This window comes from Podarcis pityusensis, assembly GCF_964106645.2.
Source record: "Podarcis pityusensis genome assembly, chromosome: Z".
NCBI lineage: Eukaryota > Metazoa > Chordata > Lepidosauria > Squamata > Lacertidae > Podarcis > Podarcis pityusensis.
Window position 1 is genome coordinate 15641681 of NC_138044.1, and position 17777 is coordinate 15659457.

Genomic DNA, 17777 nt, shown 5'->3' on the forward strand with positions numbered 1-17777 from the left:
GGACCGGAGATGAGGATCCCAGCATGGAGCAAATTGAACCAGTTGAGACAGTAAGCGTTAGGTTGGGAGGGGGAGAGTTTGTGTTTGGAGTGGGGAGTGATTGGATAAGGTTGGTGGGAAACACTTTGAGCTCTAAATGTTGTTGGACTACAACTCCCATAATCTGCAGCCAAATTCTTTGGCTGTGATTCCTGCACTGAGGAGGGATTGGCCCTTTGAGTCCCTTCCAATTCTACAATTCTATGAGACACTGGTGGTGCCATTATCAGAGATGGAGGTGCCTGAATGAGCCTTTAGATACAGCAGAAAAAAAGCTTGTGTCTTAGGGATAAACGGTCAGCATTTCAGTGTGGGATCATCAGGCTTGTTACAGGGGAAGCAGGTGGGCAACCTTTGGTGGGCGTGCTAATTGTGTGGGAAAGATCACCACTCTGATGAAACGCAGTTGACCTCAGCGTGTGTGTGTGTGTGTGTGTGTGAGAGAGAGAGAGAGAGAGAGAGAGAGAGAGAGAGAGAGCGCCAGCAGAGTGTAGTGGTGCACTTCCTCAAGTTCTCTCTCTTAACCAACAGAAAGGTGAGGCAAAAAGGGCTCCTGATCCAGGCACAACCTGGAAAGTCATGCAAAACAGACATAAAGGGCAAGTGTGGTGTAGTAGTTAGTGCTGGACTAGGATCTGAGAGACCAAGGTTCGAATCCCCACTCAGCCATGAAGCTCACTGGGTGACCTTGGGCCAGCCACTCATTCTCACAGTGTTGTTGGGATTAAACAAGGAGAGGGAGAACCATGTGGTTCCACTTGAGCTCCTGGAAAAAAGGGGGGATGTAAATGCAATAAATGAATAAAATAAATAAATAAATAGTGTCTGAGATGGTCGGGGGTGGGGAACAGTAGTGCCATGATGGTAGGCATGGATCCACTTACTACAATAAACAGCATACATGCACAAACACACCCAAAATAGCAAGGCTGGCTCATCACACGTTGAAATAAGTGGAATAATGTACATTGACATCTGAAAAATTAAAAGGAGAAAGGTTGTACCTTGGAAACAGAGCATCTGCTTTGCACGCAGAAGGTCTCAGCTTCAACCCTAGTGGTTTCTCCAAGTAGGGCTGGGAAAGACTCCCTGCCTGAAACACTGGAGAGTTGCTGCCAGTCAGTAGAGGCAATAAAGCAAAGCTGTCTGTGGACAAATGCCAGCTCCCTCCGCCTGAAAAGAAAGATGAGCACTACACCCTATAGTCTCCTTTGGCTTGGGTTAACCGTCCAGGGATCCTTTTCCTTTACCTTTACCTTATGGGTAATACTGAGCTAGATGGGAGTCTCTCCCACCTGAAGATGCCATTGGGGGTTGAACCTGGGACCTTCTGAATGCACAACAGATGCTCTACCTCTTCCCCAAATGGAAGGGCCTCACATGCATTATTTGCTATAAATACTACCCTTTATTGTGAGGTGAATTTAATGACTATGCACTGCAAATGATCTATATTCTAGTCTTTGATTAAACATGCACCAAATTGAAGTTTTCTGAGTGGTTTGGAAGTACTGTAATCATTTTCAAATGTACTCTGGTGGGTGTGGGTGTGCACGTTTCCCTGTGGGGTGGAGAAAGAGATGTACAAATGTCCCATTTGAAGAATGCCCCCCCCCCGCCCAGTGACTGGGGTTGTTTCCAGCATGTCAACATTCCTAAGTCACAGAGGAAGCATCCCGGAAAGGAAATAGAGACCTCCCACACGGCACCAAGCTCAGCCCAAGTTCCTTTCAAGACAGACACTGACAATGCCCCCAAAAAGTTGATCAAGTCACCCACCAGCTATTAGATTGCTCAGAGGCCATTTCCCCAGACAAAGAATGTAAAGTGCTAGCAATAATTGCAGCACACTGAAAGGTCAAAATCCTCCAGACAGCAAGAATGGCAAAGATGCTTAATGGAGAGAAGCGGGAGAGGCACACAATCCAGACAATAGCAGGTGGAGAAAGGAATCACTAAAAAGCACAAGATGACAAGGAGAGAGGAGGATGGAAAGCGTGTTGAAAAGATGGGGGGTGGGGGGCAGGGGGCGGGGGGAGAGAGAGAGAGAGAGAGAGAGAGAGAGAGAAAGAGACTTTCTGAGAACTCCAGTAACTGTAAAGCGGCGAATGATGGTTCGGGGTGGGGAGAGAAAAGGGGTGTCATTATGGGCAATTTACTGGCTCAGGGGAAGGAAGGAAAGAAGGAAGGATGGGGAAGAGCTCATTTTGCACAAAGAGCTGTGGTGATTAGGAAGGAAGGTTTCATCATGAGGTTTTATTGTAAAATCACAGAGGAGGTAGAAACACTGGTACACCACATCAGGACTGAGAAAGACTGAAAGGCAGGAGTGATGGAAGGGACAAGGGCATCCTGGGGGTTATGACCACACAGGGGCAAGGAGGTGAGGGTTTTCATTGGCTGCCAGCCACGATGTGTATGCTCTGCCACCACAGTTGGAGGCAGCAATGTTTCTGAATGCCAGCAGCTGGAAACCACAGGGTGTGGGAGAGCTTTTGCACTCAGGTCCTGCTCGTGGGTTTCCCATAATGGGCTTGAGGGTTTCCCAAATGGCCACTGTGAGAACAGGAGGCTGGACTAGATGGGCCACTGGCCTGATCCCATGTTTTTGTGACAGCATTGGGTTATCTAGCCCTCTCTCAATTTTATGATTAAGATATGGGATAGGAGGTACAACAAAAGTAGCAGAAGTAAGCTTCCCTTTGTGCCAAGGGGAGCCCTTGGGGATCAGAAAGTGGTGGCCTGCCAATTAAAGGAAGGGCTGCATGCAGTTTAAGCCAGGACCCTCACACACCATCTCAGAATCTATTTGGTCCAATACTGTAATGCCATTATACTAAAAAGATAGGAAGCTCTCTCATGCTGAATCAGACCATGGGTTTATCTAGCAGAGTATTGTCCACAATGACTGCCCAATGTTCTCCAGGGTTTCAGCCAGGGGTCTCTCTCCAAGTCCCATCTGGAGATGACAGAAATTGAACCTGGGACCTTCTGCTTGCAAGGCAAGAAATTCCACCACTGAACTATTGTCCTTCCCCTAAGAATTCCAGGGCTCGTTAGGAACCAACCCAGGAATGTGCTTTGACAGGGCAAGTTGTGAAGAAGATAAAGGAGGAGGTTGTTGCTGAACCTCAAGCAATAGAAATGGAGAGAGCTGCGGCCTTGCAGGAACATAAGTTGTTGTTTCTGACGACTGAACCTGGAGAAAGTCAGATTTGGAGAGATGGAGTACTGTTTGGTCTGGAGATGGGAAGTTGGATAGCTCCCCCTATGCAGGGATGTTTTGACTTTTCGGACCTGGTTTCGGCCCAGGGGGAGTTTGGAGTTGTGGGGGCCCTTAACCTTGGAGGGACTTTGAAGCATGCTTTTAAATATCTTTTGGATTTCAGTGCTGACTATGGAGAATGGGCTGACTTGTCGAGAAGGGATAAAGATATTGTCAAGTTGGAGTCTCCCCGAGATCTACCCCTCAGTGAGAAAGGAAGGAAATTAAGAATAAGATCAGCAGAAGATAAAGTAAAGTGCAGGTATAAACATGAAGAAGACCTGCAGAAGGGACATGGAAAAGACTTAAGAGCCTTGGATAGAAGGTCACCAGGTTGATGGACTAGATGGAAGGGATAGAAAGGACTGATAAAACCCGAGACCAGGAAGAAGAGACGATGGATGAAGATTGGAAGAAAGTTTTAAAAATTCATTTAGAAAATCATTGTAAAATTAATGAGTATTAGAAAAATGTTAGAATGAAACTATTTGGCTTTAGTAGAAATGTTAAAAGGAATTACGTATAAATAAGTTTTAAGTTTTAAGCTTTAGGGCTTTTTATGGTAAGATAAGGTTAAAATAAATTAAGGTAATTTAATGACAGAATATAGTGAAAGATGGAAAGGATTTGCTGAGATAATTAATAACTAGAATACAAAAAAGGGAGGTGTGAGGAGGTCGATGAAACAAGTTAACGAAAGATAAAGATTTGGGAATATTGGATTTGTTTTTAAATTTTTTGCTTATTTTGGTTTTTGGTTTTGATGTATTGTGTGTTTTGTTTTTTCTTTTTTTCTTTTTATTGACTTGTATTGTTTAATTTTTCTTTTTGTTTACCTTTTTTCCTTTTCCTTTTTTTTTTCTCTGTAATTTTAAATTCTCAATAAATATCATTAAAAAAAAAAAAAGAATTCCAGGGCTCATGGTTGTGAAGAAAGCACTGGCTTATATAGGAACACATGAAATTTCCTTATACCATTGCTCCATCATCTCAGTATCATTTACAATGGCAGTGGCTTCCCAGGGTTTCAGACAAAGGTGGATCTGTAACACTCCTTGGGGTGGGGAGAAGAGGATTTTTTTAGGGTGGAGGGAAACAGCTGGTACGGGAAGGACTGAAATCTCCCCCACTTTCTCTGCTGCAAAGTGAACTCTTGCTCAGGTTCACATTATACACAGTTGCAGGGTTGAGTGTGCAGCATCACCACTCCCAAAATAGCTGAACGTCTGGGTTTGCCAGCTGCTAAGCTGTGCAGGGATGCAACATACCCTTGGCAGGAAAAATAATCCAGAAGCAAGACGTGATTCCCTAAGGAGTGCCTGTGTGTTCCAAGACACAGCAGACAACATTAATGTGCTACTGTAAAGCTGCATCGCTCTGTCTGTGAAATATTGTATTAACAGCCTCTGTAGCAGGCTAGTGGTGGAAGGGGAGGTGGTTCCATTTTCTTCTGTAAGAACAGAAGCAGAGTCCTGCTGGATCAGGCCAAAGGCTCACATAGTACAACCCCGTCTTCACAGTCGCCAACCAGATGCCCCAGTGGGAAGCTAACAAGCACAGCCTGAGCGCTACCAAACTCTGCCTACTTGTACTTCCCAGCAAACAAGAACCTTTTACAGTGGAGCTGTTTGATAGCCTTATTTATCCATCATGAATCTGTCTAATCACTCTTTTAAAGCCATCCAAGTTAGTGGCTGTCACTGCCACCATTTTTTAAAGTATGTTTTAACTGCTCTATAATGTTTTTCTTTTTAAATTGTGGATCCATTTGCAGACCTGGGCTCTTTCAACAGGAAACAAACAAGCAAGCAAATCATATCACTATTCTGAATAGCAGCACAAAGTTTTCCTACCTATGGATGAAATTCTTCTTCTCTAGGTACTCCATAGCAGAGGAGATCTGGGTGGCCATGTAGAGGAGCACAACAGCGTTCACCTCCTGCCTGTTGCAGTCCCGCAGGTAATCCAAGAGGTTTCCATATGTCATGAACTCGGTGATGATGTAAAACGGAGGCTCCCGTGTGCATACGCCTATGAAACATTTAAAAATGAACAAATTAGATTTTAAAAAAATAAATCCTGCTAAAGAAAGAAAAATAATAATTTATGATTTGCAGTATTAATTCTGGGTTGTATCCATTGTCGGGCCATCTTCACACCATGCATTTAAAGCACTATGATACCACTGCAAACCTCTCCCACAAAGAATTGTGGCTTGTTAAGGGTGCTGAGACCCCTATTGGCCTCCCAAAACTACAGTTCTCAGTGTGGTTTAACAATCAATCCCTTTTCCTAGGGATTAATTTTCTGAAAGGAGCTCAAGGTGGTGTTTATGATTCTTCCCCCGCCCCCTTTCATTTAATGCCCACAACAAACCTGCGAGGTGGGTTAGGCTGAGAAGCAGTGACTAGCCCTACAGTTACTCAGTGAGCTTCATGGTTGTGTGGCAATATGAATACTGGTCTCGGTGGTCCTGGACTAACACTAACTACCACACCACACTGGCTAGGAGAGACCCACTGTCTGAAACCCTGATGAGCTGCTGCCAGCCAATGTAGACAATACTTAACTAGATGGACCAAAGGTCTGACTGTGTAAGGCAGCTTCCTATGACTAGGATGAATGATTTTTAAGCTAGAGGTGCTGCACTCCTATGAGGAAGGGACCACAGCTCAGTAATAAAGCATCTGATTTGCATGCAAAAGGTCCCAGGGTTCAATTCCCAGCATCTCCAGGTACGTCTGGGAGAGTCTCCCTACCTGAAATCCTGGGGAGATGCTGCAAGTCAGTGTGGACAATACTGAGTTAGATGGTTCAAAGCTCTGACTTGAAATAAAACAACTTACTATGGTAAGAGAAGACAAAGTTTCCTCCAGAAGCTGGTTAAAGATGTCTAAGCTTTCTGGCCTTTTATAGATTAAATACAAGTATGAAGATTTAAACACACACAGACACACAAACCTAACTCAGTTCAACTTTTAAAAAAATTAATTGCCAGCTCCTGCCAGTGAATTGAAATGCCTCTCTGTGAAGCCTTGGTGTGGTTAAGTGGTTTATCTTCTCCTTAATGTCCTGTATTGCTGCGCAAGGCTTTGGTTTGAGTCGCCCTGCTTGGTATTTCTGACACTTACCCAGTAATTGCACCAAGTTTGGATGCTTGATCTCCTTCATTACCGCTGCTTCTTTCAAGAATTCTTCTACCTCCATAGTGTCCTCCTGCAGGAAAAGAGGTAAGGGGAGCACAGGAAGAGAGAGAATGATTTCAGCACATGGTCTAGACTCTAGATAATGGAATCACTGGAAATTACATTTGCACGAACAATAATAACCTCCAGTCTCAGGCTGTGGAATATCGATAACCTCTAGCCTCAGGTTGCAGAAAATCGATAACCTCTGGTCTCAGGCTGTGGAGCATTGATAACCTCTGGCCTTACATTACATAATATTGATAACCTCTGGCCTCAGGCTGCAGAACATCAAAAACCTCTAGCCTCAGGCCTGCCCCTCAGCGCAGCAATTGGCTATATCCAATCCTTGTCCATGCATGGATTTATTTTTACACAACTCTATGTCATGGTCTGGTTGGACACAGAGGAATGGTGGAAGGAACCAGCTGGGGAACCCCCAAGGGAAGAAGGTTTAGAGCCCAGGGCGTGGTTACGGGATGACAATGAGTGGTCAGAGGAATAAGACTGCAAAGAAGAGGTGTCGTAATCTGAAGAAGTAACTGGGCTTAGTGAGCTGCGAGTGTTTGTGGCAGAGAGAAGTTAAGAATCAGAAGCTGAATCTGAATCTGAATCTGGCAAGTGGGAGGAGGAAGGTCAATATGCAGAGATGAGTCAGGCTGGTGAAAAGTCATGGGTGTCTCCCCCTCCTGCTGTGACACGCTCACCTCCCCCCCCCCCAAGTCTTCCAGAACAAGGAAAGGTATGAAAAGAGAGGAGAGATTGGCTGTATGCAGGCGCAGTATCTGATTGCTTGGAAATAGCCCTGGAGAGGAGACGTAGATAGCTGTGGGGAGGTGGGGACCTTCAGTCTCAGCAACTGATTCCATGGAATAAGACCCACCAGAAATTAGCCACTGCGCAATGTCTGTGGAGATCATGTTTTTGCTAATAAAGAGTTAACTCCAACTTTGGACTGTATGATTACTGACCAGCATGCACTGGGACACTGTCCTTTCCATCTCTCTCTTCCTCACAATTGCCCCTTAAATCTGGGGGTTTCTCCAATCCTCAGGAGCAGTTTGGGGAGGGTGCAGGGCATGCACGGGGTGGACGAGGGGGGAGGAGTTCCATTGTGTGAGCGAAAATCTTTGCTAATGGAACAAGTGCATTGATACCACCCTATATTTTGCTTGAAGCTCTTTTATTTTATATTTTGCTGGTGTTGGGTTACTGCAGTTCCAGGAGACAATTTTATTCCCTATATCCAGATTAAACTCTCCCTTTATTTGTTTTGAAAAGGCCACACAGGTACCATCCAGAGAATGGCTGAGCAATGTGGAAATCGATGCAACTTCAGAAATTGTCACCTTCCTCTGAAATATCATAGGGGCTAATTTACATGCTGAGCCAGGGATGGTGGTGGCTGGGTTAACTGGAATTTGGAGTAAGTCAAGAATCAATCTGTGGGCTCCTGGCTGATCCCCTGTGGGGAACCGCAAGTCCAGAGGCCAAATATGGCCCCCCAGGCCTCTCTATCGGGCCCTCAGGACTTGCTTCAGGCCACACCTGAATGTGGAGGGTCTGTTAACCTATTAAGCTGCCAACAGACCTCCCCAATGAATTTGTTTAGTCAGTGTTCAAAGCCATCAAAACTAGTTTCCATCAGCACACCTTGATGAGTTAATGAAGTATTATATAAAAAGACACACTTTTGCCTGTCCAGATCTACTGACAAACAACTTCCCCAGGTGACCCCAAGTTTTAATATCATGGAGGAAAAAGGATCCCCTTCCTTGTTCTCTTTCCATGGAATTATGCATAACACAGATAAATTCCATAAACTGCTGCTGTCCCCACATTAATAATCTTTTCCCTCCTTGCTTCCTGCATCTTGTGTGAGACATGACACTTAAGGCTTGATTAGGTAGTCAATATTCGCAGAGGGAAGATGTATCAGTAGCTTAAAAAGTTCAGAGGCATATACCAGAGTGGAGAAATCTCTAGTCCTCTAGATTCCAGCTCCCATCATCCCTCCAGATGTCACTGGACTCCTGTTCCAACCATCCTTCCAGACATCAGTGGACTTCAACTCCCATCATCCCCAACCATGATGGTTACTGAACCTCATGGGAGTTGAGAGGGTGACATGGGGGGGGGGGTCAACAAGTTCACTGTTCCTGTCACATATAATCTACAAATACAAAATGAGAAAAACCCAGTGTGGTGTAGTGGTTAGAGTGTAAGACTAGGAATTGGGAAACCAGGATTTCAATCTCCCACTCGACCATGAAGTTCTCTGGATGACCACTCACCAGTCATCATCTCCCAACCACACAGGGCTGTTGTGGAGATTAAGTGTGGAGAACTACATACACTGCCTTCCTGATCTGGAGATGCTTTTAAAAGTATTAAAAAGTATTAAGAGGGGCCTCACTGGCTTCAACCAAAATTCCATCTAGTCCAGTATCCGATTCGCTCCCCAATTGCTTGTCTCCAGCCACTAAAACTCAATGGCACATTGCCTCTCTGGAAACCGTGGCTAACAGCACAAGCAGAATTCTTTAGCTGTGATTCCTGCATTGAAGGGGTCCGATTCCAACTATACAAGTCTAGAAGAGCTTCTGCCACAGAATTCTGCCCCCCTCAGAGTTTGCAATGGAACCCAAACCATGGAGAGAAAGTTTTGCATTTTAAAAGCCACTGCCTCTCTCTTTTTCCCCGCAGTGTCTTCCACTGCCACAGTTAAAATTGCATTATGATGTTATTAGCAGAAAGCCATCTCGGCTTGGCCTCACTCTGGAGTGAGGAAGGTACGGTTCCTGCTCAGCAGGGCGTAGAGTCCAAGATAAACAGAAGCTTGGGTGGCCAGAAGGTCATTTACAAAGCACGGCTGGGAGGAGGCTGTGCCTTTACAGACAATGCTGTTCTCTGTCCCTGGGCTTCTTTCTTTCTGGGCAGGAAAACAAAACATTGATGAGGGATAAGGCAGAAAATGGCAGAAGGGGATACTGGGAGGTGGGAAAATGGCACAGAGGCAGCACCACTGTGAAACGGAGAAGAAACCTTGGAATTTCAGAAGCTAGGAAAAGGGGAGATCCAGCCCAATGCCACCTGCTTGCTGGAATTTCTCCTGCACAGCGGCTAGTAAAATGAATGAGAACTACACTAGATTGTGGCCTCCACTTTTTTCAATGGGGCTTGCACAGATTAATTTTTTAGTTGTTGTTGTTTAGTTGTTTAGTCTTGTCCGACTCTTCGTGACCCCATGGACCAGAGCACACCAGGCACTCCCGCAGTTTGGTCAAACTCATGCTGGTAGCTTCAAGAAAATTTTTGGTACATCCCTGCATTTATACCTCACCTTCTTCCCCAAAGAGCTCAGGGTGGTGTACATAGTAGTGCCCCCCCCAATTTAATCCCCACAACCACGTGAGGAAAGTTAGGCTGAGAGACAGTGACTGGCCCAAGGTCACACCCAGTGTGCTTCATGGCCAAGTGGGTGATTTGAACCCTGGTCTCCCAAGTCCTAGTCTGGTACTCTAATCACCACACTGTACCAACTCTAATTTGGTGTGAGAGTTTTTCTGCTAGAGGTGCTTGAATGTATCTGGCCAGCCCTGAGGACTAAAGATGTTCCTGTTCCCAGCTGCTAGGAATCACAAGTGGGGAAAGTGCTACCATTGCACTCAGGTCCCGGTTACAGGCTTCTGTTCGAGGGATCTGGTTGACCACTGTGAGGACAGTATGCTGTACTAGATGAGCCTTTGGAACGATTCAGCTGGCAGGCCCGTCTTATGTTCTTAAAATCTGGCTCAGTGCTCATTTTGCTGTTCGGCATTTTCACCCCATCCATGTATTTGCTTCCAATTAGTTTGACTGGCAGCTGGCAGGTGACTTCCTCTCCCTAGCCAACAGAAACCGGGCTAATAAAAAGTAAGCAAGGATGATGTCTGAACGGTAAGGCGAAGGGTAAAAAAATAAGTCTGGCTATAAATCACACAGCCGAGAAACCTAGTGGTTAGTGCTGGCTGTGAAGAATCTTAGCTTCTAAACAAGTTTCTTGTCCTCAAGAATCTTCTTCAGAACTCTGGAGACATGTTGGCTAGGCATGCTAAATAAAGGTTCACAATCCAGGTTGGCTTTATAGCCTTTGAGCCTGGGAGTGGTGGTCAAGAGACAGAGTTACCCCATGCTGTGATTTCCTGTCCTTCTACATTCTGTTTACTTAATAAGCCATTTATTTTCTTATAGAGAGAGGGTGTGAAAGGAATCTGCATGAGGCTACTGACTGAGAACCCACAGAACAGAGTCCAGCTCTCATGAGCCCTACAATGCAGCTTCTTTTCTAGCGCTGGGCAAATCTATCAATTTTTGTTTCTCCTGGATTCACTCACCTCACCCCTTAGTTTTAAGTTCAGCTCTCCACATTTCCACGGCATTTTAGAGTCAAATATTAGAATTTTGCAAGCATTTTTTTTCCTATTACCATCCTCGTTGTCATTACCAGCTGGTCTCACAGTGGGTTGCAACAGCTTACAAGGAATGGGGAACTTCAGGAATGTGGCCCTCCAGCCTTCTCTATCTGGCCCTTAGGACTCTTCCCAGGCCACAACCCTCCTAGTCCTTCCCTAAGTGCTTCTGCTTGTCCAGAATATGCTCTTGAATTGCAATGATGCCTAGAGACAATGCCCCTGTGACTCTGGACAAATAGAAACAACAGACCACGTGCTTCTCCAGAGTCTTTACTATAGAGACATTCGTACTAGCCTCATCTTACCATTACTGCATAAGTATCCAGGGCACACAGGACAATTTTATACTTCCCTGCTGCTTTCAGATACCAACCCTGCTACAACATACGTTGCCAGATTCTGCACAGGAGTGCTCAAAATTCGTCGGATGATGACTAGTGCCACGAACTAGATATAATGAGCACTCGTATTAGAGTGCTCTATAGACTGATAGCTATAGCCTTATACAGGGGTACCTCGGGTTACTTACGCTTCAAATTACATAAGCTTCAGGTTACATACTCTGCTAACCCATAAATATTACCTCGGGTTAAGAACCTTGCTTCAGGATGAGAACAGAAATTGTGCTCCGGCGGTGTGGCAGCAGCGGGAGGCCCCATTAGCTAAAGTGGTGCTTCAGGTTAAGAACAGTTTCAGGTTAAGAACAGACCTCCAGAACAAATTAAGTTCTTAACCCGAGGTACCACATTATTATTATTATTATTATTATTATTACCTGTGCCTCACTAGCAGGTCCCAACAATTTATAATTCAGAACACTTAAAACAGATTACAACCACAGGAATGGGGTGGGCCCTGAAAACACACATCTCAAGTGTCAAAAAGTCAGGGTAAATAGGTGCTTCGAAAAGCTGTATAATGGAGGTGCTAGATGCACCACTATGGGGAGGAAATTCCACAACTTAGGGGCTATTACAAGGGAATGTCCTCCCCTGGGCTGCCACCCTCCCCCAAATTTCTGAGGGAGGTAAAACTACAAAAAGCCCCTCCCCCCACTGATCTTAACACTCATGAGGATCTGTAAGAAAGGAGGCAATATCTCAGATATTTGGGACCCAAGTCATATATTAAGTTTTAAATGCTATTTTCACTCATGTATACATTGTTAGGCACACTTTGCCCAAATATACACATTTTTGTAAACATTTTGTAAACATTACCTTTCTGGAGAACCACACTGAAAATTTCAGAGAAGTGCAAATTCAGGAAAAAACCTTGCACCTGGTTTTGTTCATGGTTCCAGAAAGTGCAAATTAAAATGCAAACTGAATTGAGTTTCTCCTCCATCCTTATTCCCTTTCACCCTTTGCTGTGGAATTCTGACTTCCTGGTTGGTTGGTTGGTTGGTTGGTTGGTTTCATTTATGCTGGTGAACATGGTTCTCCCCCTCCTTGCTTAATCCCCGCAACAACCCTGTGAGGAGGGCTAGGGTGGGAGGAAGTGGTCAGGGTCACTCAGTGAGTTTCATGGCCAAGTGGGAATTTGAACCCTGGTCTCTCCCAGGTCCTAGTCAAAGATGCTAACCACTACACCACACTGCCTCTGCTTCTATGATGCAATGAAAAACCTCTTCCAGAATCTCTGTCTTAGCTCCTTGATGTACACCTCATTTTCCTCCTCTTCCAGGAAGACCACAGCATGCATGAACTATCAGGGGAAGCCTGACAGTGGCAATAATTTGTTTGTAAGCCTATTGGGCATGAAAAGATTCCAGGCTGACTGATCTTCAGCCTCCCACAAGGCTGGGGCTGGAAAGAGGCCGTGGCCAACGTCAGCTGCAGGATGGATGTCTCAAACGTGACCCTCCAGAGGCACCCAGGTGGGTCAGGCTGCTGGATTCAATCACATCACATCATCAGAGGAAATGGAGCAAGCGCCTGGCCAGATCTGTAGGACCACAGAAAGCCTGGGGGATGGGGGCGGGGGAGAGAAATCAAGCTCTTGTGTGCTAAAACAATGGAGAGGCCTTGTCTTGTCTTGATGCAGGCAACAAAAGCTCTGCAAAAGGGGAATGGTTGTGGGGCAAAATATTCTGCAACCTGAGGCCAGAGGTTTTTGATGTTCCACAGCCTGAGGCCAGAGGTTTTCAATGTTTTCAGGTTGCAGAATATCAATAACCTCTGGCCTGCGGTACATTGTAAACCTTTGGCCTCAAATCCTTGATCATCTTGGATGTCCTTCTCTGCACATGTTCTAGCTTGTCATTATCCTTCTTAAACTGTGGCGCCCAGAACTGGACACATTACTCCAGGTGGGGTCTGACCAAAGCAGAATAAAGTTATTCTATTACTTCCCTTGATCTGGATACTTCTCTTGATGCAGCCTAAAATAGCATTAGCTTTTTATGCTGCTGCATCACACCATTAACTCATGTTAAGCTTGTGATCCACTAAGACCCCTGGGTCCTTTTTACATGTACTACTAGTAAGCCAGGTGTCCGCCGTCTTAAATTGATGGATCTTCCTGCCAGCCCAGAAGCTGACATTTGTCCCTACTGAAATTAATTTCTCTAGTTTGGAGCCACTTCTCCAATCAGTTAAAGTAATCTTGAATCCTGATTCTGTCTTCAGTGGCATTGCCTACGCCTCCCAGTTTGGTGTCATCTGCAAATTAGATGAACACCCCCTCAATTCCTTCCTCCAAGTCATTTATAAAGAGGTTGAACAACAATGGGCCCAGGACAGAACCCTGTGACACCCCACTTGCCACTTTTGTCCAGGATGATGAGGAACCATGAGTGAGTACCCTTTGGATTTGGTCAGTCAACCAGCTAAAAATCCACCTAACATTTATCTCATCCAGTCCACATTTTATCAGCTTCTTCACAGGAATATCAGGGAGGACTTTGTCAAAAGCCTTACTGAAATCAAGATAACTACGACTTGCATGCAGAAGATCCAGGTTTAATCTCTGGCATCCCCCCTTAAATTCCTTCTATTAATAACCATAAGAACTGGAATCTTACTTTACTTTGAAGAGAAGAGGAATATCAAAGGCTTAAAGCTCAGGCCTTGCATTCAGAAGGTCCCAGCAACCAATGTCTGAGCACAGGAGCACTCTCCCCTGCTGGGGCTGACATGACCATGGGGCCACAGAGATGAAGAAGTCTAAGAGTTGCTGTATCAATTCGAAAACAACCCAAGCCAAATCTCTGGGTGTAGGCTGGCGGTTTCAATCAATTGTAGGCAAGTCCTAAAGGCTGAAATGCAATCTCAGAAGTTGGGGAAACTTTTGCAAAGTCAGAGAAGTTAGGTTCTAAATTGAGGATTGTCAGAAGGAGGTTCCCTTCCATTCTGCTCTGGGCAAATCAGGTTGTCAAATATCCTTGATCTCGATCTCTCTCTTTCTCTCTTGCCAAATGCAATGTGCTAATTGAAGTCTTACTTAATGGCCCTATGGAGCTCAACATTACCGAAGCACTGGACGGGGTCCCCCCAGCCCTCGTTTTTCCTCTCTGTAGGAACTACTTTGCCAAGACGCACTGAGTCGCTTCCAGCCACTTTGAAGCAGGATAATAAATAGGCTGCAGCAGGAATAATTCATCATGAGCGACGTCCGTTGAAACTACCAAGGCAGCCTCCTTCCCGTTATTATTTTAAGGTGTCGATCTTCTTTGCTGCGGGGGCAGGCACGGCGAGGGACGGAGGGAAGGGATGCCCAAAGTGCTTTGGAAACTCTTTTCTGGAAGACAAATTATACCTCTCAAGAGTTCTCCCTGCAAAGAGACCGCTAAGGGCCTGTCTCCCCCTGCTGGTGTCTAAAGACAGATATGAGGTGTTTTTAAAAAAAACAAAAAACAAAACACCACCCGGCATTCTCCACACCTTTGAAGAAGGCGCCCTAATCCTGCAGTCTAAGACTAGATTGACGGATTTAAGGAAGGTGGATTAGGAACCTGCCTTTCAAGTGTGTTTTTAGCCATGCATAATTTCAGGCTCTGCACCTTTTTGGGGAGAGTTTCTCTGAGTGCTCTGATAGCTCTCCCTGCACAGAGAGAGAGGGGGAGAGGGAGAGAAAGAAAAAGCCGCTTTATATTATTTTAGTCCCAGCTTCCAGTCATCCTTCATTAAGTATTTATCTGGCGTTTAGGAATTGGCGGCGGAGCGTGGCAAAGTACCCGCTTTCAACTCAGAAAAACAGGGAGATTTTACGATAGAATGCATAACTGAAACATCTAAGAGAAATCAGCTTCCCAGAGCAGGAAGAGGTGGTTTGCGGGAGGAGGGAAGTTACCCGTGGAAATGGCAAGCCTGCCCTCCACCACCCAAAAAAGCTACAAAGCAGTATGGCATGACTGGGATAGTGGTGGAGGCATGTATCTCACATGATTAAATTCTGCAATCCAGAACTGTGTCAAGGGCTGAAATACAGTGGGCATTTGGCATTGCAGACCAACAGGTCTAAAGGACTTGTGGGTGTTCAGATTCCTTTGCTTTATCTGAACTGAAGATACTAGACCTGGAGAATCTGCTGCAACCTCCTCCTTTGCATAGTTTATGTGAAGTTGTTAGGAAACCCCCTATTCCCCTCACATATACTTGGGTTAAATGTTCCTAAAAATGTATATATAAGTGATAATAACATATAAAGTGTATTACACAGCTCCTGCCCCAAATATCTGAGAGATCACTACCTTCCTTACAGACTCTCCCCGATGTTAAGTTCTGCGGTTCCAGCTCCCCATAGAAGCTCAGAGTGGTAGTGGTGGTGGTTTCATGACTGAGGGGTCTGATACTGCTTAAGATGTATAGCACAGACTGAGCCAAAGACTAACCATTTTCATTACACCATAAGAAGCACTTTGCAGAACAGATCCCATTCCATCAGATGCAGAGAACATAAGAAGAGCTTATGCTGAATCAGGCCAATGGCCCATGTAGTCCAACATCCAATTTTCAGCAGCCAACCAGATGTTCAGACAGAGCTTTGAAAACTAAGGAGCAGACAACGCTGACCACTGGGCAAACTAGATTCTAATTGCTGTCTCTCAATACATTCTGATGTATTATTACTTATTGTTTTTAACTAATTTGTTTTTATTGTTTCATATTTTATAAATATGTTATTAATATTTTAAGCTCCTTTGAATCCTAATTTGAGAGAAAGGCAGGATACATATACATTAAATACTGCTGCTGCTGCTACTGCTACTAATAGATTGTGGAAGGCATTCCCCATGATGTGCACATTGTCATTCACTTTTTTGAGAGGAATTTGAAAACATTCCTATTTACCTAGTTGCATTTGATGACTGAAGAATACTGTTCCTGGTAACGCTGAGATTTCTGGATGAAAGTACAGGTTTTTTTTGTTTGTTTTTTAAAGTAAGTAAAACACCTGCCCAGGGAGCGCAATGTATCTGTTAATGGAGGCTATATCTGCAGCAATCAGAAAGGAACATTTCTCTCCCCCCCCCCGCCCCCAAAGTCTTATAATCTGCATGGTTAGAACACTAGGTGTCACTGTCTGCATATGCTCTTAAAAAAGAATCCACAAAGCCGACTTGAGGAATTTGCTTCTCTAGGGGTACAAATCAGAGGTGGGAAAACAACTCAGCAGTTCAAATGCAAATCCTAAGAATATAAAAAGAGGGCCCAACTAGCCCAGCATCTTCTCACACTGGGTAACCAGATGCCTGCAGAGGAAACTTGCAGGAAGGATCTGAGCACAAGAGCACTCTCCCCTCCTGTTATTTCCAGAAACTGGTATCCAGGAATACTGCTGCCTCTGACAGTGGAGGTAGAGTGTAGAAACTATTTTAAATCTTCGAAAGCAATTAAAATAAACATGAAGATAAAACACAGGTCAACATTCTACATATCAGGGCTCTGCCTAAACAAAAATGTTTCTTCCACGCACCAAAGAGAGTACAGTGAAGGTGCAAACCTTCTGACAGTAGAGGTGGAACATAGCAATCAGGGTGATCAGCCACTCATAGCCCTCTCCTCCACCAATTTGTCTAATCAACTTTTAAATCCATCCAGGTTGGTGGCCTTCACTGTTTCCTGTGGGAGCGAGTTCCATAGTTTAACTGTGCTCTGCTGTGTGAAGAAGTCCTTTCTTTTATTTGTCCTGAATCTTTCAACATTCAGCTGCATTGCATTCCCACAGGTATCATAAGAGAAGGAGAAAAACTACTCCCTAACCACTTTCTCCATGCCGTGCATAGTTTCATAAACTTCTATCATGTCACCTTTCTCACCTTTTCTCTAAACTAAAAAGTCCCAAATGCTGCAACCTTTCTTCATTAGGGGGAGTCTGTACCTTTTGGGGCCTTCTAAGCGTGGTGGAGTTTTCCTCTTTAAAAGGGCAGTGGCTACCAAACAGAAGAGTGGTAGAAAGAGAGAAGATAAGAAAAGGTTTCAGTACCTACCTTTAAGGTCTTCACCGCCACTGTGAGGTTATACTTCTTCCAGACGCCTTCGTATACCTCGCCATACTGGCCCCCTCCAAGTTTGTGCTTCATGGTGATGTCCGTCCGTTCAATCTCCCACTTGTCATAGTTGGGGGACACACCATAGATCGTGGGCTTGTTGCGCTTGGGGGCCGGGTAGTGCAGAGTGGTGATCAGCCCATCTGCCACAGTCGAGTGATGGTGGACCAGCTCAGCCAAAGTGTTGAAGCGGCTCTCCGAAGACACGTAGAGCTGGGAGCAAAAGCAGAGAGGAAGAGAGAGTCACCACAACTCCATGCACCACAACTCCATGAACCACAAAATTGCATGTTTATTCATTTACATGGCACATATTTATACAGTTACTAGTTTATTATTGC

General features: G+C 44.9%; 1 protein-coding gene across 2 annotated transcripts in view; it reads right to left on the bottom strand.

Annotated features, from left to right (window-relative positions):
• The window catches only part of ABL1 (ABL proto-oncogene 1, non-receptor tyrosine kinase), a 132263-nt gene that overhangs the window by 21894 nt on the left and 92592 nt on the right, over positions 1–17777 (bottom strand). For both annotated transcript variants that reach the window (XM_080990597.1, XM_080990598.1), the window contains exons 4-6: positions 17377–17649; positions 6436–6520; positions 5158–5335 (exon numbers count right to left, since the gene is read on the bottom strand). In XM_080990597.1, the coding sequence (XP_080846723.1) occupies positions 5158–5335; positions 6436–6520; positions 17377–17649 (536 nt within the window). The remainder of the gene's footprint in view (positions 1–5157; positions 5336–6435; positions 6521–17376; positions 17650–17777) is intronic.